This window comes from Saccopteryx leptura, chromosome 4 (assembly GCF_036850995.1).
Source record: "Saccopteryx leptura isolate mSacLep1 chromosome 4, mSacLep1_pri_phased_curated, whole genome shotgun sequence".
Lineage (NCBI taxonomy): Eukaryota > Metazoa > Chordata > Mammalia > Chiroptera > Emballonuridae > Saccopteryx > Saccopteryx leptura.
In genome coordinates this window covers 184,801,387-184,829,321 of record NC_089506.1, presented here as the reverse complement: position 1 = coordinate 184,829,321, position 27,935 = coordinate 184,801,387, and the positions used below count along the sequence as shown (strand labels likewise).

The following is a 27,935-nucleotide window of genomic DNA, read 5'->3' as shown; positions in this document are numbered from 1 at the left end:
GACCCAGAGGAGCCCAGTAAACATTGAATGAATGAATGAATGAATGAGATAAAATGGAAGAGTCTGCGCATTCCCAAAAGGTCGGCTAGCCCACCTGACGCCTGTTATTAAATAGTACCCAAACACGCTGGGTCACATTTCCGTGCCCCACCTCCCCACATTTTTTTTTTCCCCAACAGGTCGGCCTCGGTTTTTCTGTGTCTCTTTTAACGCGTAAAGGATCAGGCGCCGCCACCCTTCAGATGGGTGATCTGCTTAGACCTGAGATTCATGGACACCTGCCCCTGCGGCGGCCCGCTGGGCGGAAGTGCGGAGCGCAGGGCGGAAGTGCCCAGCGCAGGGCGGAAGCGGCGACGTAGGCGGCGGGCGGCTCAGGTGGGTGTCAGTGACCCCGCACCCGCAGGTGGGCGCTCGCGGACCCCTGCACAGGGCAGGCAGGCGGGCAGGAGAGGGGCGCAAAGGAGCCTCTGGCTTTGCTGCGCACGGCCAGTATTGATTTTCGTGAGAGGGACTTGAATTAAACCAGCAGCCATAAATCCGTGAACCACCGGAGGGGTGGGGGTTGTGTGTGTGTGTGTGTGTGTGTGTGTGTGTGTGCGCGCGCGCGCGCACGCGCGCGCGATGGCGCTCTGGGAAGTGAACAGAATTACAGGCGGGAAAAGGCAGCTTTTTAAGATAAAGCAGGAAACATTTCAGTTTCATGCTATTTACAGTGATTCACAGATGCCTATTAACTTGTATGAGGTAGCAGTATAACCTCAACTGACAACTCGCTGAGATGACTTTCTTTTTAAATAAATATTTTTGGGCAGCCATGTTGATCTTTAATTGGGGGTGAAAAGGTTGAAAGTTGCAATAGGGAACATTGTGAGCCCAGTGTTCTCTGTGCCTATTCTCTGCTTTATTGGGTAAAAAGCAGCACTCGGGGTGCTGAACAGTGAGAATAAATCAGACTGTCCAGTTTTGAACAAATATCAATACTTAGGCTTGTCAGTTACCCCCCCCCCCAAGAAATACCAGCTCATACAAGTTTTTACTAAATACAGAGATAGAAAAGTCCCATCTACATTATTGCTACCATGAATAAGCAAATTCCTGTTTCTAAGGCTGTCTTTAACAAGGAATTTGTGGCCTGTGTGATCTTTATTATTGTTTCTTAATAGAAAGCTCTATATAGTACTTTATTTTAGAGCATTTTTTTTTAAAATCCACAACATGGCCCAGCTTGACTTCAAGATTCAAAGCTCGTCCAGAATAGGGATAGTGTCTAGAATCTGTCGTATCCCACCCCTTTCTAGCACATTTCCGGACATAAACAGGGCTCCTACAACTACCCAGCCACTACAGCCATGTCTCAGTATGCATGACACTGCACAAGGTGAGGTGGCTATTCAAGGCCACACTCTTCTCATTTAGTAATTATCTGGAGAATAGCTAATGAAAATGCATATGAAGCTCTCTACCAGTACTGTATTTGGAACTGGATACATTGAGATTTAAAATACTTGGAAAAAGAGATATACCCTGGAAATAGTGAATACTTACAATAATATTGGAATAAGGTAGACCTAATCATGGTTCTGTGTGAAATGTTGTGGTCTGATAGCCTGGGTCCTGCTCTGCTCAGGAATAGCCCGGAAGCAGAAAGGTCCTGTTCATGAGAATTAAGGTCAGTGGGGCTGGTACTTTAGACAGGCAGACTCCCCAGATTTTCTTTCTTCTTGCCTTCTGTGGTTAATGGTAGCCTCCTGCCAAGGAAGAATCAATATTTTTTTTTTGTCTCCCTTACCAGAAGGAAATTGGCTATGTGATTTTATTTAGATGGATTGATAGCAGTTAAGGTAATAGAAATGAGGGTTTCCCAGCTTGGGAATTTATTGGACTGTATTTCTATTTTATTCCAGATACCTGGCTCTATAGTCTAGCAGGGGTCCCCAAACTTTTTACACAGGGGGCCAGTTCACTGTCCCTCAGACCGTTGGAGGGCCGCCACATACAGTGCTCCTCTCACTGACCACCAATGAAAGAGGTGCCCCTTCCGGAAGTGCGGCGGGGGCCGGATAAATGGCCTCAGGGGGCCGCATGTGGCCCGTGGGGCCGTTGTTTGGGGACGCCTGGTCTATAGTATTCTTTAAGTATCCACAGGCAATGTGGAGATAGGCCTTCAAAATAAGTTTTCTTTTATTACTATTAAAGTTTTTGTATTTCACAACGTGTGCATCCTCTAGCTGGCTTGCACATTCAGTTACTATAATGCTAGGGCTCCAGCTTTCACATGTTAGCAGGACCTTGAGATGATCTGGTACAAGTAGTAAGATTTTTTTTATGTTCCTTATTTTAAATCTAATCTTGCCACTGGTTTATTCAAGGAGTGTACAACAAAGGAAGCCAAAAGCCAGCTGGACTAGTTCTTGCATGCAGTTTTAATCTTGTTTGCAATTATTTGGAAATGGGAGAAACCATCTGGATCCAGAGATGTGTGAGGTACACAGGTATCAGGGACAAGGAGAGCCTCCTTTATCCTTCCCCTAGTCATCACCTAGTGCAGTGGTTCTCAACCTTTCTAATGCCGTGACCCCGCAATACAGTTCCTCATGTTGCGGTGACCCCAAACCAAAAAATAACTTTGGTGGCTACTTCATAACTGTAATTTTGCTACAGTTATGATTCGGAATGTAAATACCTGATATGCATTATGTATTTTTCTATGGCTATAGGCGACCCCACCGGGGTCGCGACCCACAGGTTGAGAACCGCTGACATAGTGTGTTCGAGGGACAAAATCATTTGAAGAAGAATGTGCAGAATGAAAGGTTTTGGCTAAGTTTTGCATATGTATTATCCCATATCTCTAACTCCCCAACCCAGTTATATCCACGGGGACCTGGAAGCATAAAAAACATGACTTATTCTCTTTTTATTTCAATCCTTACCCAAAATAAAGTTTTCAGAGATAGAAGCAAAACTCAAAATACCTTCTATTTTAAGAAAGCATCCATGTCCAAGGATTTCAGAGCATTCCACCAGTAATATCTAGTAACAATCATTTTGCTGATATAGGCTTCATCACTGTGGTATTGTATTCTTTGTTTGTAGATCTTTTTCCTGCCAAAGGTTTGAGTTCCTTCAGGGAAGGGAAAGTATCTTAATTGCTTTTATATTTCTAGTACCTGGCACCGTGTTTGGCACGTTGCAGAAACTCAGTATATGCGATAGAAATAAAAAGACAGTGTCCCTATAAGGATTGTGAAACATCATTGGAAATGTAGCAAGGTAGAAAAGAATATAAAACAAAAACCTTTTAAGGGGTTATTAGATGGAGTTATAAGTGCTATGGTATTTAATGCTTTAAAAAAACAAAACAAACAAACAAATGCCTGGAATAGGGAAAGGCATATTTGAGAATCCATAGATATGGTCACCAAACTGCCTTCCCGGGAGATCTGGCCTGGCCAGTTGCAGGGCCTTTGTTGATCTGAATGGAATATGCAAGCTGAAAGGCTTCACCAGTCCTGTCTCCACCGCCTCCCAGTCCTGCCATGCTCAACTCCTCACCCAAACAGCTGTTGGGGAACATCAGAATAGTGTCCATTTGAATATATGCCAAATTATTAGCTTACCCAAGGCACTAATATCTTGGTTTTGTCTGCCCTAAAGATAGAGGACCTAATTATGGTCACTATAAGGCTAGGTTGCCCAAATAATATTGAAGGAAAGCCACAGTCAGGTAGTCATGTTTTCTACTTTGCTGATATTCCAAAGGAGTTCAAAGTCCAGTTTTTTCTGTTATATTTGGCCAGACCTGTGGTATTTGCTGCTGCTTTCTATTTTCAATAGAATTGCAGCAGAAACCAGAATGTTACTACTGGAAATAAGTGAACTTCTTCTTACTGTTCCTGTACTTTTCATATTAATCATGAAATAATGGGGAAATAGTTTCTCATTAAGTTAGAAGGAAGAACATGAGATTGAATTATTTCATTTTTTTAGAAATGTTTTTCATGTTTTTCTTAAAACATGTAGTTCTCCCAGTCAACCAAGAGAAAGAATACTGTTATTTAACAGAAATTCAGTAGATTAAGGTAGCTTAGGACATAAGACTTAAAAAAAAAGAAAAGATCCAAATGCAGCTTTGTTTGTACAGGTTCAAATATGAACTTAACCTGAATCTTTTCAGAGTTAGAGATCAGAACTTCATATTGGTAGCAAAAGAATTCTGCCATCCAAAGCTGAGATTTTGCTGAGATTTTCCTTATTCTCTCCATCTTTAAATTACGCTTAAACAAAGGGGGTATTCATTATTTGTTATACTCTGAGGATTACTGTATAAAGCTTTTTGAGACTTTTTTTTAAGTCTTTTTTTTTGTGTGTGTGTGACAGAGACAGAGAGAGGGACAGATAGGGACAGACAGGAAGGGGGAGAGATGAGAAGCACCAATTCTTCGCTCCGGCACCTTAGACCTTAGTTGTTCATTGATTGCTTTCTCATATGTGCCTTGATGGGGGGAGGAGGGGTTACAGCAGAGCAAGTGACCCCTTACTCAAGCCAGCAACCTTGGGTTCAAGCTGGTGAACCTTGCTCAAACCAGATGAGCTCATGCTCAAGCCGGTGATCTTGGGGCTTCAAACCTGGGTCCTCCGCGTCCCAGTCCAATACTTGTGCCACCGCCTGGTCAGGCTGAGATTTTTTTTTAAGAAAGGGGGGTTCAACTTGAAGATCCCTGTTAATTCTGAAAATTCTCTGTTGATCTCATTATGTATAAAAATAGTCCATTGTTCAAAGAGAAAATATAGAAAAATGAACACACAAGTGCTGTATGGAAAGCTTTGGTTAAACATTACTTCCTTTATCCATAAAGCAAAGAGATCTCCAAAGTCACGTCCTAGCTATAAAGTATTTTAACAGTATTTGCTGTTAAGTAACAGAATAGGATTCAGAGGATTGCAGAATCTCACATAACTGAGGGTTGCTAGGGCCTGACCTCAAGAGTGCACGACTCCCACCATTCAGATTGAGCACTGTACTTCACAGGCTGAGGTACTGTTGGTATCACAAGTCCAAAGAAGTGTTCGAGTTAGTAACTCAAATGTTCCAAAGCCGTTTGCTACAAAATAGGTAAAAATGAATGGAACATCCTTCAGCTCTTGTGTGATCATGAGGATAACTGTACCTCTTGAGCAAGATGAAATGGAAGAGGAGTATTAGTGATGAATGGAAGATATTGCCTAAATGGACAGACTTTGCATTGAAAACAGCTGTTTTTGGAAATGGGTTTGTGTGCTTTTTAAATAGCAAAGAAACTGGCGTTACTAGCTGGGTACAAATAAGACTAAGACGTTTTAAGGAAATTGCCTTCTTTCTGGGTCAGTGTTAAGTATCAGAGATATCTTCAAAGGGAATGGGTCATTTTGGTTAAGAAGGATAATGTGGGAAGGAGTCTGCATAATTCTTTATGCACTTTGTTCTCATCCCTTGAACTAGAATGATTTTGCCCTCATCTTAATGCTATCTTTATGGAATGAAGAAATTTTCAAATTGGTTTTTAAACTCTATTAAGCCCTCATGTATGATATAACCCAAGCACATTATTCAGGTTTTCTTGGCTTTCAGGAACAGCTTTGCAGCCATTATGTCATAATTGTACTGATCATTGTTGCACACTCTGAATTCAGAATGTGCCTCTTTTGGCTTCAGGCCAGATGCTGAGTCAGTGTCTTTGAGGCTGAGGATAAGGGGAAGAGTGTAATAAGTGCAAGCCCTGTGTGTTAACTGGATTTAGTCCATAATCCCCTTTGGACTCCTGGGTGCTAGAGGGAATGTATAGTAACAATAGATTACTGTTGCCAATTAGTATCTTTATTTTATTTTTCTCAGCTGCATGTTTTTCTGCAAACCCGTCCCTGCCTTTGTAATGTGCACCAACCCCATTACTGAGTAGACTCCTCTGAAGCAATGATCTGGAAAGTGGGACTGCTAAGGTTCAAAGATTCTAAAGCAAATTCTTGCTTACACTAAAGATTTCTTTCCCCTTCTACTTCCTATATGTTAGCCTGCTCTAGGCCTAGGCAAACACAGCACTGCTCCTCGATGGGGAGGAGAATAAGATGATGAGGGTCTGTCATTAAAAATCGTTTTTCAGCCCTGGCCGGATGGCTCAGTGAATAAAGCCTTGACCTGGTGCACCAGAGGCGCAGGTTTGACCTCCCCAAGGAGCAATCAGTGAGTATGCAGCTAAATAGAACAATTAAGTGGAAAACAAATTGATACTTTTCTCTCTTTCTCTCTCCCTTCTTCTCCTCCTTTTCTCTCTATGTGTCTCTCAAATCAGTGGAAAAAAAAAAACTTTGTAATCATTTTTAATATAAATATAATTAATGAAGGTATGATGCCAACACCTCTGACTTTAGGAAAAGTTACTTTAATGCCTAATTCAAAAGGTATTGTGATAAATAAAACTAAAACATTTAAAAAGTCATTTTTTAAATGTGTCTAATAGTAAGAAAGAATAATACATTATTCTTCCTTTTCAAAAGAGCTTTTCCATCTACATGCTCAGTTTCAAGATGAGTGCCTGGCCACTCTCATGTCACCTCTGCCGATTCCTTACTGTGTCCTTCCGATGTCAAGGCTTCCCAGTTATGATCGAAGCTAGAAAGCGAGTTTGTGATAGGCAAACGCCTTTACACTTCCGCCTAGATCTGTACATGAATTTTGTCTTTCGGATTATTTGTTCAGGGCCTTTTGAAGTCTTGGGCTATTGCCACAGCGTTTCTCCTGCTTGTTATTTCCGCTTCTTCAGTCAGGGAGACATCGGATACCCAGAGCTTATGGACAGTTTCCCCAGGTCTCTGTTAAATAAGAGAACACGGCAAGGCCCAGCATTTCCACTTTACAGTAAAGATGAAACTGAGACTTAATGAGGAATTGCCCAGCATCTCCGAACTACTTAGTGACAGTTGCCTGTCTTTGGGGGTTTATCGTTATGAAATCCTCACCTCAGATGCATTCAGGGAATTTCAAACATGCTGAATTCCAACTGAAAGTCTATATGAAGAGTAACTTTAAAACTCTATACCATTTGTGCATTATTCCCCTGACTGATGATTTAGTGGGAGTTGTGTTCATTTCACTTTACTTTTAACATCTCTACACAATTTATTCAGAACTACTTTGGAATAAGTTTTGTCTTTAAAGATGATCAATAAAATACTGGGAAGCTTCTGTTTTGATATACATGGGTCGAGGATATCATTACTACAATAGCGGTACAGAATTTCTCCATCTTTGAAAATATAAAGACAGGCCCAATCAACTTTTGCCTTCACTGTTCTCCCCCAACCCACAGCATCCATTCTCACGGAAATATCTACTTTTAGTTTAGATGTTAAATTAGACAAGAACCAGGCGGGCATTTCATTTTAGGGGAAGACATTGGTTGGAAGGTTTCATTCATTTGCAGCAACATCAGACCTCTCTGATTTGTGGCGGATTCTTTCACTACCCCATTCTAGTCCAAGCCTTCATCACTGTTTTTTTTTGACAATGGGCCACTGCCGCATTCTGGAAGCCTTTTCTCCCCTTGGCTTCTGTGATGACTCTTTCCTGGTTTGCATCCTACTTCATCAACCCTTTATTCTGCCTCCTTGCTGGCTCCTCTCTGCCCAACTTCTAACTGTTGGATTTCCTCAGAGATCCTTCTCGGGCCCTCTTCTTTTTCTATATTATTTTAATGATGTCATCTAGTTTCCTACCTGTAAATACAAATCCTAAACTGATGGAGTCTCAAATTTTCATCTTCAGCTCTGGCTTCTCTCCTGACCACTAAACCTGCATATGTCACTCTCTCCTTGTCTCTAACTGAGCTCGGGGTCCCATACATTTCAATCTCTTCTTGGCTCAGTTTTCCTCATTTTCGTAAATGGCACTGCCACCCACCAGAGGCTCAAGGCCAAAGCTAGGAAAGTCTTGACCATCATCTTGAATTCCTCACATCAGTTCATTGTCAAGTATTGTTGGCTTTAGTTCTGCCTGAGTCCATACCTCTCTCACCCAGGCCATTGCACTGGCCCCCTAATTGAGTCCCTGCTTCCCTTTATTTCCCAACAGTTTATTCTTCACACAGCAGCTAAAGTGATCTTTTAAAAATGTATGTCACTTCCTCCCTGTAAATCTAATTGTACTTAAAATAAAACCTCGATTCCCTAAGACCTTCCCACAAGGTCTTGGGTGATGCAACCCCACAGACCTTTCTGAACCCTGACTCCTGCCACTCTTCTAGTTTACTGGGCTTCGGCCACAGGGTCCTTTTTATTTTTTTCTAATAAATCAAAGTTGTCCTCACCTTAGAGCCTTTGCACTTACTGTTCTCTCTCCCCTACATGCTCCTCCTTCTGATGTTCTTCATCCTTTCGTCTCAGCAAAAACGACACCTGCTCAGAATACCTTATTAAAGGACCGACACTACTCGATATCACATCACCTTGTTTTATTCCCTCCCTCTCTCTACTGACCACTGTCTGATACTGTCTGGCATTAAAGAGACTCTTTAGTGTCACTAGAATATGGACCACGGGAGCTCAGGAACCTTGCTTCCTTGTTCGTCCCCGAACCCAGCATCTCTAATAGTAGCTAATTCATGGGAAACATCAGATAACTTGAATGAATAAATAAATGACTCTTATCCTGCATCTAAATTGTCATAATTGACCTCTGCCTCTTTCCCAGCTCCATTCGCCTTTTCTCTGCATTCTATCCTGCACTCTGCTGCCAGATCAGTCCTCCAAAACTGATCTTATCACATCACTATCTGTTCGAAACCCTTCAGTGGCTCCCATCGAAGAGGCCACAGCGTTCCTACTCAGTGCCTCTGTATCGAACCACCACTTTGGACACTTCCCCTTTTTCTACCTCTCCAGATCCTACACGATGTAGGATCCTCCTCTTGTGAAGCGCCTTCAATCTCAGCCCACAGTAGTCTTCCTTTCTCTCTTAACATTTAAATTTGCCCATTAGATGTCCCTGTTGCAATCTCTACTGTATTTATATTGATTCAGTTAAGAATTTTACTCCTTTCTCCTGAATCCGGAATCTCTCTATTATTCTTGTGACTTGTATTTAGCAAGTAGGGTTGATTTCTTCACATGAGAGTTTTATTTGGAGGGAAGCAAATGGGCTATAGACCAAACAGACTGAAGGGGGGGAAAATGGCTTAATCTTACTGAGAATTTGAAGGGTGTGGGATATGGGAGCATAGTGCATATATTAAGTGGTGGGTATGTAAATGCGATATACTGTCAGTTAAATGATAATCTTACCTGATAGGCAAGGCCCACACTTCAAACAGCTAAAGAACTTTATCACAGAGCAGTGTGTCAAATGTGAATTAACATAGCACCTGATGAGTACAAACAGAATAGAAACGTCCACATACTTGGAAATCTCACAGTCATAGTAATAATTTGAAGGGAAATTAAAAAGGGGTGTTGTCCCTAGGCACTTCTGTGACCAGTCATTCCTTCCTGGGACCGTTTCTCTAGTGGCTCCTCTGGCCTGCCATGTGCTGAGCCTGTTGGAACTGAAATGGGAAGTAGACGCTGCAGGGAGTGTGGTGGACATGTGTGTGACAGGCTGCTTCCCGCTCCCCAGGGCTGGGTGAGCATTTTGTGTTGTCAAATCATTGTGTTGTATAGCTAAAACTAATACAATGAGTTTTGTCAAGTATACCTCAAATTAAAAAGGAAAAAAGAATGAAACTGATTATGAGGCCATGTACAAGTGGGTCCACAGGTGGGTGGTTAGCTCGGGGTCTCTGTGTCTCTGTTGTGACATCTTGTCTAAGTTGGCTCTACCTCCTAAGCAGTTCCCCTGGCCAGGTACCCTGACTCCTGAGGGTGAGATGCTAGAAAAGTACCTGAGATCCCACCCATGACAGTGAGGGAGGGCCCCACTCCAGATTAGGGCTTCTACCTTCTACTCTCTGCTTCTACGCTATAGCCTCATTCTGGCTCTGCTTAGCCCCTTGCAAGTGACATCTCAGATCTGCTCAATTTTCAGCTTTGGCTGTATCCCTCCATGCTGCCTCTTCTTGTCACTCTTGGCTCCACACTTGCGCCCAGGGTCCCCGGCTAGGCTCCCACTTGTTTGAGGAGAGGGATGCTTGGACACAGCTGACCAAAAAGCACATGAGAGAGCACAGGTGAAGATACATCTGCCCTTGTTTCCCTGGTTTAAGTGGAGCCCAGTAACCCAGATGAGTCCCTAAGAACAACCTCACCTCATTACATAAACTCTCAGTAATCTAAAATGATGGGGTTTGTTCCCAATAGGGGTGTGTGTGTGTGTGTGTGTGTGTGTTTCTAGTCATTTGGGTAAGAAATAGGAATGTTATACTGGGACAATAATAAATGTGAAATGAGCACTTAACATCTCACATGGCACAATTGGCTAAATGGAAGCCCTGAGCCTCTCTTTATGGAAGACAGGTTCAGTGAGAGCTACAGTAATAGTGTCTGGTTAATGTCAGCTCAGCATTAAATTTACATTATCCTCTTGTGAAGAAGCTCCAGTATTACCTGTTAATAACCAAGGTGGCACTTGGGCTTATACAGACTTTTTGATTTTGTACATGAACTAACACGGCGGCTTGCCGATGAGGGATTATGTGAGCCTGGAGATTTGGTGTGCCAAAGGATTCTTTGTATGAATAAAAATTCTGGTCAGTGAAGGTCAGTTTCTCTACTCAAGCGAGAACAATGATATTTCCCTTCTAATCAGACACACGCAGAGTTTGAAGACTCCAAGAGCCCCACGTAAATGATGTGCAGCCATAGTCTCGGCAGCATCTCATGGAGAAATGAATAATCCTTAATAAAGGCTCAAATGACCCTGGCCTTTTTCTGTACTCTAATCAGTTGCTTTAACAGTATGCCATCAGTGCTTCACAGAGAAAATGCTCCAAAGTTATCTTCCTTGTCTGCTTCAAGAAGGGCTGAATTGGTCCAATCAGTCCTCTCCCCCATGTTGTACTTGATTCTGCTATAAAGACCACTGAAGTCAGCCTCAGTTTTGTTGAAAAACCAGCATTCCCTTTCTTTCAGGGTGATCTCTGTGCCTCTGAGTGGCAGTGGACCTGAAACAGCAGGAGTTGCCATCTTTATTGTTAGTCTGTGCAATTTGTTTTAGGCACATTCTAAATCTAGCCTTTTTGCGCTTTTTTTTTTTTTGTCAGCGACAAAGGTGACCCAATTGTGCTTCTTTGATATTATGAACACAGCTCTTTTTGCTCATATCACAGAGGCATGTAACAAAATACAAAGGATAAAATATGTCTCTATGTATTGTAGTAAGGACATATATTCTATGACTAAATTCAGTGACATAATCAAAAAGGTGTTGTCCTCTCGCAGTCATGAGCTAACAGGCAGAGACCGCCTTTCAGAGTGGTTTTTACAGTGCTGAGACGCTGTTCAAAAACTTAAAAGGACTAATGAAAATGTCACATTGATAGAGTAGCCATATTAAGATTTTACTTCAAGAAGGCGTGATCAGGTGAATGTGACATGGACAGCAATGGTGTTAGGGTTTACAGAGTTAATAAAATAGTCTAGAAAGAATATCATAGAGTTCTAATTGGAATATGTTGTGTGTGTTTTCATTTTACCTTTTTTCTAGAACTAAGTGGACTTTTTTCTAGAATTATGTTCAGAATTTTAGCCTTGATGTGGTATTTCTGCCTAGGAGAGATATATGAAGCTTTTTATTTATATTAGACTCTAATATAATTTTATCATCTAAGGAAGTAAATTAATTTAACAATGTGGTAAATTGCATGTACCTTAGGGCATTTGGCAAATACGCAGGTAGTAAAATTACATAATGCTAATGCATTTCTCAGTAAACAGATACATGATATTTAAGTAGTTAAGTACATTGTAAAAAAAAAAAGTAGAAATGGAGACTAACAGTGGGAAAGAGAACTAGTTTTAAACAGAATAGCTGTAGCATCACTGAAGACTTTACTTAGCTCCCTGGGTTGTTTGAACAAATATTCCAGCAAATCTGGAATGAGCAGCAACTCTGTTTACTATGACAGGCTTTATTTGTCTTGGGCACAACCAAGACCACATGCTGTGTTTTGTCATGTTGGAAATACTGAAGCAGATTTCCATTGTGAATGTGAGTCTCTTTTTTAAAGCCTTAACACCTCAGTCTCAACTCAGTTAGGTAAAACGATACATTTTCCTTTCCTAACCAGCCAAACATCAATAAATCTTTTTTTTTTTTTTTTTTTCCTGAAGCTGGAAATGGGGATAGACAGTCAGACAGACTCTCGCATGCGCCCGACCGGGATCCACCCACCGGGCACGCCCACCAGGGGGCGACACTCTGCCCCTCTGGGGCGTCGCTCTGTCGTGACCAGAGCCACTCGAGCGCCTGGGGCAGAGGCCAAGGAGCCATTCCCAGCGCCGGGGCCATCTTTGCTCCAATGGAGCCTCGCTGCGGGAGGGGAAGAGAGAGACAGAGAGGAAGGAGAGGGGGAGGGGTGGAGAAGCAGATGGGTGCTTCTCCTGTGTGCCCTGGCCGGGAATCGAACCTGGGACTTCTGCACGCCAGGCCGACGCTCTACCACTGAGCCAACCAGCCAGGGCCCAAACATCAATAAATCTTAAATAGCTCCACAGAAAACATGTAGCTGCAGGTCAGTGTCCCTGGTTGTAGTCTCACATCACTGCCATAGATGGGCTGGTCCTTCTCACTTCCAAGGGCTGTGTTTCTGCCTTTAACAAAACAAATTTTTAATTTCCTTTCTCCTCCTTATATATAGTACAGCTTCCTTAACCCCATACCTTACAAGGGTGTGCTACCTTTGGCATAGGGCCTTCCCAAAACCACTGATGCAGAAATTCCTACCTACTATAAACACGACTAACATTCTACACTCCCTTCTCATGTATACATTCTGTAGACAAAGCCATGTTTAGCAGCAGTGGTCTCCAACCACTTGCATCTTTTGGACTTGTTGATTCTGCTGAATTTACAAAAAATGTGTATGTCAGGGTTTAGCACTTAGTTGAGAGTGGCACTGCATAACATGAAATTACTTAGACCCACTTTCCTCCTTGGAATAACGCTGGGTAGCAGATCGTTGCAAAATTCTCATCACATTCCTTTCCTATGCATTATCATGATCATTTAGTTAGCAGGGAGATTTAGTGAGAAGAAGAAGACTAAGGGTTTAAGAGTGAAGGAAAGATTACTGTTTTCACGGATTAGAATCAAATCTTTTTGTCCTGTGGTCTTTATTCTAGTTTGATATGGATTGGTGTTTTTCTCTAAAATCATACCATTCTGTCTGAAATGAATTTAAGGTTAATCTTATACTGAGAAGCCTGGTCTCCAGGAGGGATTAGCGTGTAATTAATACAGTCATTCTGGGGAGCAGAGCAGGGGGAGATTTAAGGTGGTGGTGAGGGGGCGGGAACAGCTGCCGCACCCTCCCCCACAGTTCTGTGGGTGCTCTGAGGAGCACTCATCTTTATCTCAGAGATTTGCCCAAATAGCAACTACTATGCACAATGACTATCTAATTAGGGTTAGAGGAGAGACTGAAGAGGGGGAGAAAGGCTCACTTTCATACTTTTTATTATTATTATTGATTGATTTGAGGGGGGAGGAGGGAGACACAAAGAGAAAAACACCAATTTGTTGTTCCACTAATTTTTGCATTCATTGGTTGATTTTTTTTGAGAGAGAGAGAGAAAGAGAGGGAGAGAAAGAGGAGGAGGGCCTGAACCTGCGGTGGCGCAGTGGATAAAGCGTTGACCTGGAAATGCTGAGGTCGCCGGTTCGAAACCCTAGGCTTGCCTGGTCAAGGCACATATGGGAGTTGATGGTTCCAGCTCCTCCCCCCTGTCTCTCTCTCCCCTCTCTAAGATGAATAAATAAAATTTTAAAAATGTACATTAAAAAAAAAGAGAGGAGGAGGAGGAAGAGTGAGATGAGAAGCATCAACTCGTAGTTGCTTCACTTTAGTTGGTTAGTGATTGCTTCTCATATGTGCCTTGACTAGAGGGCTCAAGACAGCAACCTTGGCATGCCAGCCAGAGACCTTGGGATCATGTCAATGATCCCATGCTCAAGCCAGCCGCCCCACACTCACACTGGCAAGCCCTCACTCTAGCCAGAGACCTCGGGGTTTTGAACTGAGGCCCTCAGCATCCCTGGCCAATCTTTAATCCACTGTACCACCACCTGTCAGGCCATTGGTTAATTCTTATATGTGCCCTCACAGGGGATCAAACTTATAACCTTGACATATCAGGATGACAGTCTAAACAACTGAGCTACCTGGCCAGGGCTTCACTTCAATACTTTTAACACTCGAACAAATATTTGAACACCTATTCTGTGCCAGGTTAATTATAAATGCTTGGGGTGAACAAATACCTGCTCTTATAAAACTCACATTATAGTAGAAGGGGACATATTGGTAAATAAGTCAGTTTAGATAGTGAAGGATAAAAGAAAACTATAGCAAAGTATGAAGAAGAATAGTGGACTGATCGATAATAATTGTAAGATAGTCACCAAGGTATCTCTAAAGAGATGACATGAACGCAGGCCAAATGAGGAGAAGCTACTTTAAGGGCTTTTCACACAGAGGGATGACAGCAAGTGCAGAGATCCTGGTGAAGAAATGACCTTTGGTCATTCAAAGAACAGAAAGAGAATCTTTGTGACTGCAACTTGCCAAGATAAGGGAAGGAGGAGGGGTGATAGATAAAGTTGGAGAGATAGAGTAAAGCAAATATGAAAATACCAGGAATGAATTCATCTTGGGAATTTTGGTAAATGATAAAGTAAGCAGTGCTTTTTCATTTTAAAAGTGTTTTAAAAGTGAAATGATCATATTTGTAGCTTTCAGGACAAAGCTGGAGGCTCAATAGAATAACTAGGAATAAGTAGGGTATCTTATGTTGTACAAAGTGGCAGGACGAGGGTGCTTCAAAGCCTAGTGTTTGGCATGCTGTTGTCATCAAACTGTTCTTATTAGAATATCTCCAGTAGAAACAGTAGCACATTTGTGTATGTTTTCAAAAACAATGGCAATCTCCTTTTAAAATCCTTCTTAAGGAGTAAATTTTTGTTTCTGACAAGCTTACTTGGTCTAATTCTCCCATACAGTTCCTCTAAGTACAATTCTGTTTCCCTATCCTTTGCAGCAGAAGGGCATAGATCTCATACGTGATAGCCTTAACCTTCACCTGGGGACTTGCGCTCCTTACTTATTGCTTCCTTAACTGTGATGCTGGCTAGTGAATGCTTGCTAATAAGATCAGCTATCTCAGAGAATAATAACAATCTCAGGAAGCAAACACATTTTAAGGGATCATCGGGATGCTGGCAAAATCTGCAGGTGTAATTTAATTTTATATTCAAATGAACAAACCCATGCAGTTTGCTTTCAAAAACTAAGTGATTAGGTGCACAGCTAATCTATAAATATGGATTTTTTGCCCATTCTAAATTTGGTTTTGTTTGGAATACAGTGAATGTGGAGGCGTGGTGGAGACTTGCCAAACATCTGGGACTCTCTGACACTCCTGAACTTAAAGAAGCAATTCTGAAGTCTTCAAATTCCATCACAGGCTTGCAGCTTTCCGTTCATATTATCAAGAGCATCTAGAGCATAAAAGTTTACTGGTCTATTTTTCTTTTGGCAGAAGTAAGATGCTCTGGTTTCAAGGAAGTAGCACGCAACTTGCCAAATACTCCTTTCAACTCTTCCTGAGAAATCTCTCTGCCTCCAAGACTGTTTTGCCTGTGCTGACCTTATTCACAAAGGTACGGAGTGAAAAAGTAAAATTACTACGTTAAATATGTAAAGTATTAAAATTGTTGGGTGAAGAAAATAAAGAAGAAACATGTTGAAAGTAAAAGAAGAAACATTCTTCAGACCTGCTCCTCGGTTTCAGTAACAACAGCAGTAACTCAGTTTCCTACTCAGATTGCTTAGTCGCACAATTAGAGTGTAAATTAACATATGTACTAGCCATCTGAGACCCTCACATTGAAAAAAAGAACTCTCAGATTACAATATGATGGTTACAAACGTATCGCTTAGAAACTTAGTTCTTGTTATTTGTGATATGTATGTTCTATAAGTCACCACAAACAGTGAATTAGTGAATACTGAAACATAAAATATAAGGTTAGGTTCCATTGAGCTTCTGGTAAAATTTTTGTCAATTTATGAATATATAACCTTGTTTTATATGTGTTTCTGTTTTAAAACACCATATTTAATATATATATTGTTGAGTCATTAATATTGAACTTTTAACAACAACACTGTTACTCATGCCTGAACAAAGCTTATCCAACACAATATTTTCTCTATAAGGCACAACACTACCTTCTTGTGCTTAGAAGCGTTAGACAGCACTTTAGCAGTGTCAACAACAAAAAAAAAGCACAAAAATGCAAAAAACACCAATGTGGCACTAAATAGATCATAAGAAGGATACTTTGTTTACAAGTGTGCACTGAAACAAGAAGGCAGAGCGTCATCTTGTTCAACCTTAGCAGGGAATGTGCATTTTGGGTGAGTCAGAATTTACTCAGCTCTGTGTACATGTATGTACATGACTGCAAAAGGTCCATGAGTGTTGATCTTGGGGTGACAAGTTTTAGTGAATAAGTGAACTCACAAATACAGAATTTATAAGTGATGGTTGACTGTACTTGTTTTCTTATCCCTAACACTAGTCTGAAGGTATAGGTAGTTAAAAATTTTTAAGAGCTTCGCCCCCAGAAATTTATAATACAAAAATTACTGATTTTATTTTGCGAGTTAACATTACTTTGTGTGATATATAATTAAAAAATAAATTAAATGCAAGGTAACAGAATTAACTTTAGTGAATAATACTGCAATTCAAACAAAAAAAGTCTTATGTTTAATAGATTTTTCAGATATCAGGCATTTTAACATGAAAATATCTAATGGTTATCTGATAACAAAGCTTAAGAAGTGTTTAAAAATTAACTACTTGTTGAGAATAGCTACTAAACTACTTTTCATATCCATAAGTATTAATGCACTGCTGGAAATTTTGGAATAAAACTATTTCATCATTTGTGTCTCCATATGAGAAATGCATGTGAGAATTACCCACAAAAATAAAATAATCCCATAAGGCCAATGGCGTTCACTCAGCCTAACTATTCTGCACTATTTTTCCATTTAAGCAACAGCCAAGTTAGCTGAAAACATTTGCAAAAAAAAAAACCAAACAAACAACAACCTACTAATCTTCTATTCAGCTTAAATTTTGTACTGAACCCTTGACCTGTGTCATTATCATTCTCACCTTCAGGAGTTCACAATCCAGAGAAAAGGTAGGCACAGTATTAGGTCTTTCTCAGTTATAAATGATAAAAGGATCTTTAGTAGGTTCATTCTGAAACTAAGCTTGTTGCCAGTCTCTACAGCTCCGCATCCTCTGGGTTAGACCTGCCCTGACTTGGCCTCTTCTCGTAAATGACTGCAGTGATCCCAGACTCCATATCTCACAGCTTGAGTATCTACCTAAACTCCAACAAAAGCCTCAGCTAATTATTGGCCTGATCAACTGAACCCTGAGCCATACCTTTTTAGCCGAAGGGATAGGATGTGCTAATTCTGGTGTTCCACCTGGTTCAGGGATGGAGTCAGCCACATGCCGAGAGCAGGTTCTGTGACTGAAAAATCACAGCATTCTTGCTACAAGAAAGAGGTGTGGGTAGTAGACAACCAACCCAGCAAATGTTCGCTGAAATTCAGGGCTAGAGTAAATAAGTGCTCTATTTGTGCCATAGGAAAATCCTAGACAAGGATGTGTGAATGATCCAGACCATTGGGTCTTACCCTTTTTCAGTTCATAGACCTCTTTAAAATTTGATGAACCTTTCCTCATAAACACACACACACACACATACACACACACACACACACACACGATAATTTGCACAGATTTCCATAAACACCAGCTTTTAAAACCAAACCTAAAAACCTTATCTAGGCTCTACTAAAGGTTTTTATTATAAAAGCAAAATGGTAGTAATCTTGTACTTCTGCAATTTAGCTTATTTTTGTTTTGCTTTTAAGAACCTCTGTTGATTTTTTGAAACTTTCTCAGAAATGTCAACAGGATTATCTCAACATATTACAGACTATCCTTAATCTATTTATGATAAAACTAAGAGTAACCACATGAGCCTAATTCTCTGAACTAGGAAATTAGGGCCAGAAAGATCCTTCTGAAGGGACTCATTCTATTTGAAAAGACAAAGCTCTGTCTACAATGACCTTTTTATTTAAACCGAAGTTATTGTCACAGTGAATTTGGGGAAAAATAAATAAAATAAAAATGGTTTCCCTAGTTTTGCATCAACAAGATACCACATTTCATAACTGTTTTCAATGGTTAAAAAGAAAATACAAAAAAATGCTAAAGGACAAAAAAAAAAGATGGCTGCTGAAGTATGGTTTATTATTGTGCATTCACAGTCTTGCAGGAGCTGAGAAGTTCGCAGGTGTGAACAGATCCTATTCAGTGGTGAGGCCTGTGCAGTAGTGTGAACCCTTTCATGGACTGTACCACACACCTGATACTGTAAACATACTGTAATGATAACACCTCACATAGAAACAGGAGAAAAACCCTGGGTCAGCAGCAAGCTTTTTAAAAAATATTTTTAGTTAAATGTTAAGGAGAAACAAAAAGGCTTTTTCCCCAGAGTATCATGTGTGAACCTACAACACTCTGACCTTTCTCTCTCCTCCTTGATTGTATGAATAACCGAACCTGAGATCACCTCTTAGAAATGGTTTAACCTTTAGCTGCAGTGGCTGTGCTCCCACGTGTGTGTATATACATGACAGTGTGCATTGCAGTGCCCCCACAGTGTGCATTGCACATTGGGTCCCCACAGTCTGGTCCCCCTCCCAGCTACCCTTGGATAGTATGACTAGTTAACAAGTTGTTGATCTGCACCAAGCAAGACACAGTTTTGTAATCTCTTGCCAGCCATCACCCCTCTTGGTGCGATGCTGTACAGGTCTCTGTGAGAAGTACTAGCTGTCTCAGCAGCCAATCAACTTATTGTTTGTTTGTTTTTTCCTGGGTTTCTGTTTTCTTTACAATAGAGGTATGAAAACGTCTGGGTTCAGTTGAAATTCCTGATGAAGAAACACAATTGAGGCCCTGGCCGGTTGGCTCGGCGGTAGAGCGTCGGCCTGGCGTGCGGGGAACCCGGGTTCGATTCCCGGCCAGGGCACATAGGAGAAGCGCCCATTTGCTTCTCCACCCCCGCCCCTCCTTCCTCTCTGTCTCTCTCTTCCCCTCCCGCAGCCAAGGCTCCATTGGAGCAAAGATGGCCCGGGCGCTGGGGATGGCTCCTTGGCCTCTGCCCCAGGCGCTAGAGTGGCTCTGGTAGCGGCAGAGCGACGCCCCGGAGGGGCAGAGCATCGCCCCCTGGTGGGCATGCCGGGTGGATCCCGGTCGGGCGCATGCAGGAGTCTGTCTGACTGTCTCTCCCCGTTTCCAGCTTCAGAAAAATACAAAAAAAAAAAAAAGAAACACAATTGAAATTTTTTCAGTGATAAAATTCACATGTTTATATTTCAAACAGTGAAGCTAAAACTTGATGTAAATTTCTCCTTTTTTGGCTTTATGAATATCATTTATTCAATATGAAATCTTTACATTATATGTTCTACATGTTAAGAATAAATGTACATTAAATCTTGCTATTAAAAAAAAGCTGTGAGTTAAGCTGAAGGAAGGGCCTTTCTTTTATATAACAACTCATCTCTTCCTGTCATGTTAAAAAGCAGGTTTTATATAAGCATCGGTAATGTTGAGTCTATTCTGAGCTCATGCAAGAGAACCTATAGCTAGTTCCTGTTCATAGAGTCGAGGCCTGAGAAGCCTTTAAAATCCTGCCAGCGATCCACAGCATTCTAGACAGGCTTCACTACGTGGTTAGAGTACAAACAACAATAGGCACTAAAACTTGCTTGCTTCTCAGGTGGAGAATCATCTGGGAAACCTATTGCCAACACTTGTAATAAGCAACAGTCAAAACATTAAAGAGTTGTTACAATCATCATCTGAAATAGCTTTCCTTTTTTAAAGATGGGGCACTCACTATCTAACTCTGTCCTAGTTGGGTCTATTTCTGTGGATTGATTAGGAGGAGCAGGCTGGCAAAGCTCAGTGTCCCCCATTAAAAACAGACTTTTAGACATTTTGGTGATGTCAGCCAGGCCAGGAAGGTACTCCTGGGAGTATAGGTCAGTGTAAAATACTCTTCCCAGGTATCAATTACGTAAAGCCAGTAACAAAAAATGTAAGCATCTAAATGTATTGTTTATATGTGTATATATATGTATATAAATGTATACATATATATAACACATATCCAATACATTTAGATACATTTGTTATGTACATATATGTGTATATATACATGTGTGTATGTATACATGTATGTATAACAAATGTAAGCATCTAAATTTATTAGATAGCTAGATTGATTTTTGGAGAAAAATCAAAACAAAACAACTGAAAAATGCTGAAAGCCCATTTACTGTGAAATACTAGCTATTTATAAAAGTCTGTGACAGTGTTTTACTTTGGAAATAAAACAGTGTAATCAACGTGGTAGAAAACAGTCCTTTAAAATAGGTATAATCTGCTTCTGGTGGTTTTTGTCAGGCTGCACGCCTTTCTTTGGGTTTGATGGCTTTACGTTTTTTTCCTGTAGGATCCATGTCCCCTTTGTGATGAAGCGAAGGAAGTGCTGGAGCCTTATAAAGACAGGGTAATTTCATAGAGTGTGGCTTTATGTACATAGAACGGGGAATGTATGTGATATAAGGTATCTGGATCCTTCCTTTAGGAAAAGAGATTAAATGATTTTTCATTTAAATTTGCTTTCTAATTTTCAGAGAGAGATTTTACTGCTAATTTCCATAAAACTTATTACCCCTAAGTGTTTTTCTCTGAGCAGTACTGGTTTCCTTACTCTGCCTCTTTGTATGAGTCAAAGCTAACTAGCAGGTGCAGGATTCGTGCTTCTTTTTAAACTTTGGTCCCTATTCCTTTTGTTTTGTCATTTACATGGAAGTGTTCTCCTGTAGCAAAACATGACAACTTTCCCATTTTTTAAACCAAAACGTGCTTGTCCTGATTCTCAGGGAGCTTCCCAGTTGGGACATATTTTATTTCACCAGGAACTGAGTAGTGCCTGGATGCTTAATGTAATAAGTAACAGACGAGGAGCAATACCAGGAGTTAATGAATGGAATGAAATCAGTCAAGTTGTGGAGATCGGGAACATGAGACTACTTTGGACCTCACACAAATAAACAACAAGAACAAAACCTTTTGGCATTAGAACCGGCCTGGGATCAGTTTGTCACTGAAGTTACTACATCATTCCATGTTCTCTAAAATACAGAGTTTTAGTCTGTTTCTGTTTCAGTTTATTTTACAGGAGGTGGACATCACGCTTCCAGAAAACTCTGCTTGGTATGAGAGATACAAATTTGACATCCCTGTCTTTCATTTGAATGGCAAGTTTCTGATGATGCATCAAGTAAACATCTCAAAACTTGAAAAACAGCTCCAGAAACTTGAGCGGCAAGGTCCTGGAAGCTGATGAAAGCCCTCTTGATTTTCCACCCTCGCTGTCCATAAGGCATCTTCCTGAGGAAATGGCCATGGCCTTGTACTCCTTTTGTCACTGTCGTACAACCCTAATGATGTTCTGAACGTAGTGCTACCAAATAAATATTGTCACTCTTCTTCTGATCTACGGAAGTAACCACTGTGGGAACTGTTTACCTTTTGGCATTTTATAAAATATTGGCAGGACGGGGGTGATGGAGGGCGGGAGAAATCCATTTGTTTTACTTATTTTTCTCTTTTGTATTAATATGGAAACATTTCACATTCATCGGGCAGTGTCATTTATGGGAAGAAGGTTCTGCATCCCTGCTGCTGCCCTGAGGGCATAACTTTTTAATGAAAAAATAAACACTCTTCCTCTCAGTAAGATAAAGTGAAATGTGAATTGTTAATAACTGTGCACAGTCAATAAAGAGATGTTTTAACAAATGTATCTGCATGAAGCCTATTTAGGTGAAATTTAATAATACCTGTTTAAAATTAGAACTCATTTTTTGGGGTTGAAGAGAATAATTATCTCAGCCAAAGAAGCTTCCTTTGAGAAAAACAAAGACTTAGGCACCCAAAATATATATAGGAGTCTCAACATGCTTTGCACATAGTGAATTGATTCGTAATATTTGAGTACTGCCTTTGATAGTTTTTCATTTATTGTCAATTGAGACAATTAAGGTTATTATAAAACAGTGGTTTTTTTATCAGGTTTGAATATCTTAGGAAAAATTCATTTCTGACCATAACTGGACAGATATTTCATCTAAAGACAAAATATTCTTCACCATTTTATGTAAAGTATTAAAAATATAGGTGTGTGCACTTATTTATATTTAGTCAGGTTTGGCTAATATAGGAATGGCTTCATATAAAAACAAAACTGCCTTATTCTCCTAAAATCACATCACTGTAATTTCATCTATAATGAAATTCTTTTCTGGACTATTTTAATGAATTTGGATATTGTGAGTCCCTTGGCTAGATTTAAATTTGATCAAGATGACTTTGTTAGAAATTATAGACTATTAGAGCTGGCCAACCATAGCCATTATCTAGTCCCACCCCCCTCATTTTATACATAAGGAGGAATGTGACATTTGAAGAGTTTCAGGGACTTAGCCTGAGGTCACACAGTCAGCTGTCAGATCAGGCTTGCCACCCATTCCAAATTTCTAGCACTACCTGAACTCACAGCAGGGGTATCATGTGGTTTCACATACAGCATCCTTAACCATACTGGATCCAACACAAATTAGAAAGTAACTTTAAAAGCCTTCCAAGATAAGAGGGAAAAAAATCTTACAATTGAGTAGCAGTGTTTATAATTTACATATCTCTGACATACATCTTATTTGATTTTATAAATTCATTAAGCTCTGTGATAGGCAAAATTGACCCCAATGAACCCCCATCCTGTGTTCCCTCCCCTTTGAGTGTGGGTGGAACTCATGAATATGATGACATATCACTGCTGTGATTATGTTACACTGTATGGCAAAAGGTAGATGATCCTGGTTGGGCCTAACCTAATCATGTAAGCCCTTTCAAAGCAGAGAATTTTCTCTGGCTGATCATAGATGAGGAAATCAGAGACGTATTCCAGCTAGCTTAGAAGGAAGTAAAGATCAGTGTTGTGAACTGCCTGGTGGGGCCACAGGCCAAGAAACCGTGGTCAGCCTCTAGGAGCTGAGAGTAGCTCTTGGCCAACAGCTAGCAGGAACATGGGGACATCAGTCCAACGGCTTCAAGAAACTAATCCTGTCAACAATCAGCACAGAAGAGGATCCTGAGCTCCAGGTGAGAATCACAGCCCTGGCTAACACTTTGATTTCAGCTCAGCGAGACTCTGCTCAGAGAATCTAGCCACACCATGCCTAGACTTCTGACCTTCAGAAACTATGAAATAATAAATGTGTGTTTCAAGCTGCTAAGTTTATGGTAACTTGCTACACGGCAATAGAAGTCCCTACAACACTGAAGCACAATCGTAGGTGGCAGGCATACAAGAATGAATAAGGCACAGTCCTTGTCTTGGTGACATTTGCTGTCTCTTGGAGAGCAGGGAGCAGCAAGTTAAGAAAGTGCTATAATGTAGTGCCATGAGAGCAGAAACTGAGACATATAAAAAGTGGTACAGCAGCCAGCTGGGGAAAGTGGCAGGAAGGATCCACCGTAAACTGGACTTAAACTAGCCCTTAATGGTTGCATAGAAGCAATGGGAGGGGGGTTGAGAGTGAAGAGTGTATTCCACCCTGAAGGAATAGCATGTGAAGAAGGAAAGAGTGGGGAAGGTCATGGCAAATTTAGAAAATAGTAGATAGTTTTGTGTGGCTGTAGTGAAGAGGAGAGGAGTAAATAAGATGAAGCTGATGATAAGGACCTCAAGAAATGTGATTTTTTTTCCCTGCCTTGCTTCCCGGCCTCATCCAGAGTCTGCCCTTAGGTTCCTGATTCCTCAGGCATCTGTGGCCTCTCCAGGCTTTCTCAGTCCTAGTCTTCAAGCACTCTCAACTCTCTAGTCCTCGCTAGAAGCCCTGCAGGATATTCAAATCTTCAGTGCAGCTGGGGAGAGAGGGCCATAAAGAAGGTCGCCCCCTGTGTGTCTGGGCACCCTGTGTTTCTTCCTCCTTACTCCAGGCAGAATGAGGGTTATGTGGCTCGTGTCCAAGGGTCACTGGTCCTTCTCCTGGGCCATCAGTTGGAACCGTTCCAAGAGTTTTGCTGAGCTCAGAGGGAGGGAATCTATTGGTTCCCTTCAGAAAGCAGGGCTGACCAGAGACCCCGGGAGGTCTGTTCTTTTGGAGCACTTCTTGCCTGAGGATAGCCATGGGGTGCAGGAAGTGCAAGCACTTCACCCAAACAACAAATCCTGACCTTAAAATTTTAAAAAAGTAAACAAAACCCCATTATATTTACTGGGTGTTAACACTAACGTGTTGGCTGAGGCACCAAAACAATAAGTGTTAGATCACAAAGGAAATACTAGATCACATAGGATTGTTGGAGATTGGAGAGAGGATATTTGGAGGATTTTTTTTTTAAAGAAAGATGTATTCTCAGTTTCCACCAAAGTAAAAGGTTGGGGTATCCTAATGTCAAGAGAAAGGGACATAAGTGAGACTCATTAGACAGCTTTATACTGCTTTAAATATTTACCAGACCCAGAAAACAGAGGCCATCTTACAAGTTCACTAGACCAGTGGTCCCCAACCTTTTTTGGGCCACGGACTAGTTTAATGTCAGAAAATATTTTCATGGACCGGCCTTTAGGGTGGGATGGATAAATGCACAAAATAAAATAAAATTATGTGACCGTCATAAAAACTGTGGTATTTTAAAATATAATTGTTAAACTTACGAGACAAGCATCAAGAGTGAGTCTTAGACGGATGTAACAGAGGGAATCTGGTCATTTTTTAAAAATAAAACATCGTTCAGACTTAAATATAAATAAAACGGAAATAATGTAAGTTATTTATTCTTTCTCTGCGGACCGGTACCAAATGGCCCACGGGCCGGTACCAGTCCGCGGCCCGGGTGTTGGGGAGCACTGCACTAGACAACACTCCTGCCTCTCCTCACGTCTCCTACCTTCCCCCATTCCAACCCTAGAATAATGAGAAGCTGCCAGGACCCAGGAGAGAAAGACCTCCTTCCACAACTTCCCACCTGCACATGTCATCAGGATAAGGGGATTAGAACTTGGTTAATTTTAAACCAAGTTCTAAATTTTTATTATGGCATAGGAATAGACACAATAACACAACTGCAAGTGATCATGGGGCTTTCCATTGCTCAAGAATGCTCAAAAGAGTCCTCATACTACCTGGTTTTATTTTATTTTTTCTACCTGGTTTTAATTTTATCCTAAACAGAGTAGAAAATTCCCCTCTGAATACATTTTATAGGGCTACTGGGAGATATCAATAAAGATGCTTTCTGATTGTATTTCATATTCAAAGTATTAATTACATATGTCCAAAGTTTCTTACCTATAAGTCTTCAATAAATTTACTTATTAATTTCTAGGTGAGAGAGTAATATGGTCATGTGACTAAGAATCCTGGAGACCTTCAGCATTCCCTCTGGTCCCAGTAGCTGACAAATCAAAAGGCACCTATCAAGAAACACAGCGTCTAAAACACGGGTCCCCAAACTTTTTACACAGGGGGCCAGTTCACTGTCCCTCAGACCGTTGGAGGGCCGGACTATAAAAAAAAAAACTATGAACAAATGCCTATGCACACTGCACATATCTTATTTTAAAGTAAAAAAACAAAACGGGAACAAATACAATATTTAAAATAAAGAACAAGTAAATTTAAATCAACAAACTGACCAGTATTTTAGTGGGAACTATGCTCCTCTCACTGACCACCAATGAAAGAAGTGCCCCTTCCAGAAGTGCGGCGGGGGCCGGATAAATGGCCTCAGGGGGCCGCATGCCCCCCTGGGGCATAGTTTGGGGACCCCTGGTCTAAAAGGTCACTTAATTATGCCACCATTAAAAAGCCTCAATCTCTTATTACAGTCATTTCCATATGATATTTGTAGCAGCAATTACTCTTTCTTTCTGATATTATGTTTGCAGAGATCAATTTGTTTTTATATAAAGACTGGTTTTGACACAAGAAATTCATTATACTCTTCTTCTGCTCCCAAAGGAAACAGTGATATACCCTTTCCTTCTTTTTTTCCCTAAGCTAATACTTTAAAAAGGAGTGGAATAAACATTGAATACGGGACTACATATTGCTGCTTTTAGTTACAGTGCTGCTTTCTTCCAGATGTTTCATCAGAACATTATAAGGGCTAGCTGCAACACGTAACTCTTTGGCCAGTTTATCACAGGAAGCAGAGGTTTGCCTAGACTAGGGTTGTTTAGTTTGTTTATACTAAAGCAGCAACTCTCAGAAGTCTGAAAATAGGAATCCTAACAGAGCCAGGCCTCAGTAAGTACTCTTAAGAAACCATAGAAACAGAGATAGAGCCCTTCTCACTGTGCCTGAGCTTCTTCCTTCTTCCCTCCAGGTTCACCAGCCCCCTGCTTACTCACAGCATCTGCTTTCTCATCACTGCAGCTTGCTCTCACCCATCATTCCTGCTGATCCTTCTGCACCTTAATGTTCTGAGACTCTCAACTTCTCTACTCTGAAATCCCCAATGAGGAATTTCACTCAGCTAGCATTTTACAACCAGTCACCCAAGTCATATATTGCCTAATCAAGCCTATAGAAAGAGCCACCTTTGGGTCAGGTACCCATCCCTGGTCCAATCAACTATACAACTGTGATCATTTGGCATCCAAATTGTAGTCACTGCCCACTCATCAGAGGCTGAAAGCATGGCTAGCAATAATCAGCTCTGGCACACATCCAAAAAGCTTAAGTGTGTGTCATTCTACCACTCATCGGAGTGATGAGGACCTAAACCAGGGAAATGGGAGTGAGAAAGAAACATCAGAAATATTTGGGATGAAGGCTGACAAAACTTCAAGATTGACTGGAGGGGGTGAGGAAAGAGTAAGCAGAGAGAAAGCGTGGAGTTTGGGATGGCTCCCAGTCTTTTTGCTATGATTATTGGGTAAATCCTGATACTTACTATTGGAGACAGGGAGTATGAGAAGAAGGGAAGGTTGTTTTTAGGTATGTTTGGTGGGTGGGATAGTCTGCTATGCTTGTGGAAAATCCAGGTAAAGATTAAAGCTGAAGTTCAAATCAGAGGTATGGGCTTGAGGTACAGACTTGAGAGCCCCCACAATAGGGTTGGCACTGCATCCATCTGGGATATGAGGAGAAAAGCAGACTAGAATTAAGTCCTGGGAAATACCAATCTTGACCACAGGAGTAGAGGAAGGGCCAGTGAAGGAAAAGGGAATGACAGGTAATAGAATTAGGAGTGGGGAAATTTCATCCGATTTCTGTTATTTGATGCCTTTCATTATTTTATAGCACCAGCACCATTCTAAGCACTGGGGATAAAGCAGTAAACAAGATATCCAAGGTTCCTACTCAGGGGCTTGTGTTCTAGAGAGAGAGAGAGATAGACACTAAAAATATCAATAGAGAATAACTCATATCTTGAAGCCAAAGGAGTTTTTCCCCAGAGTAACTAACAGTATCAAATGTTAAAAGAGTTGGATGAGGACTGAAAAGAAGACACTGGATTTAAAAAGCAGGAAACCAATGCTGTGTTAGACTGAA

General features: G+C 40.9%; 1 protein-coding gene across 3 annotated transcripts; it reads left to right on the top strand.

Moving 5' to 3' along the window:
* The first annotated feature begins 282 nt into the window (after positions 1-282).
* Positions 283-22,168, top strand: C4H5orf63 (chromosome 4 C5orf63 homolog). 3 transcript variants are annotated; one of them, XM_066379926.1, is made up of 4 exons: positions 283-375; positions 15,724-15,844; positions 20,813-20,869; positions 21,533-22,168. In XM_066379926.1, the coding sequence occupies exons 2-4, from the start codon at positions 15,731-15,733 to the stop codon at positions 21,707-21,709; spliced, it is 348 nt and encodes a 115-aa protein (XP_066236023.1). In that variant the 5' UTR covers positions 283-375; positions 15,724-15,730; the 3' UTR covers positions 21,710-22,168. The 3 variants fall into 3 exon arrangements, with proteins under 3 accessions (XP_066236023.1, XP_066236024.1, XP_066236025.1); XM_066379927.1 differs by having other exon boundaries at positions 337-403; XM_066379928.1 differs by lacking the exon at positions 283-375 and adding an exon at positions 6,149-6,220.
* Positions 22,169-27,935: the final 5,767 nt, after the last annotated feature.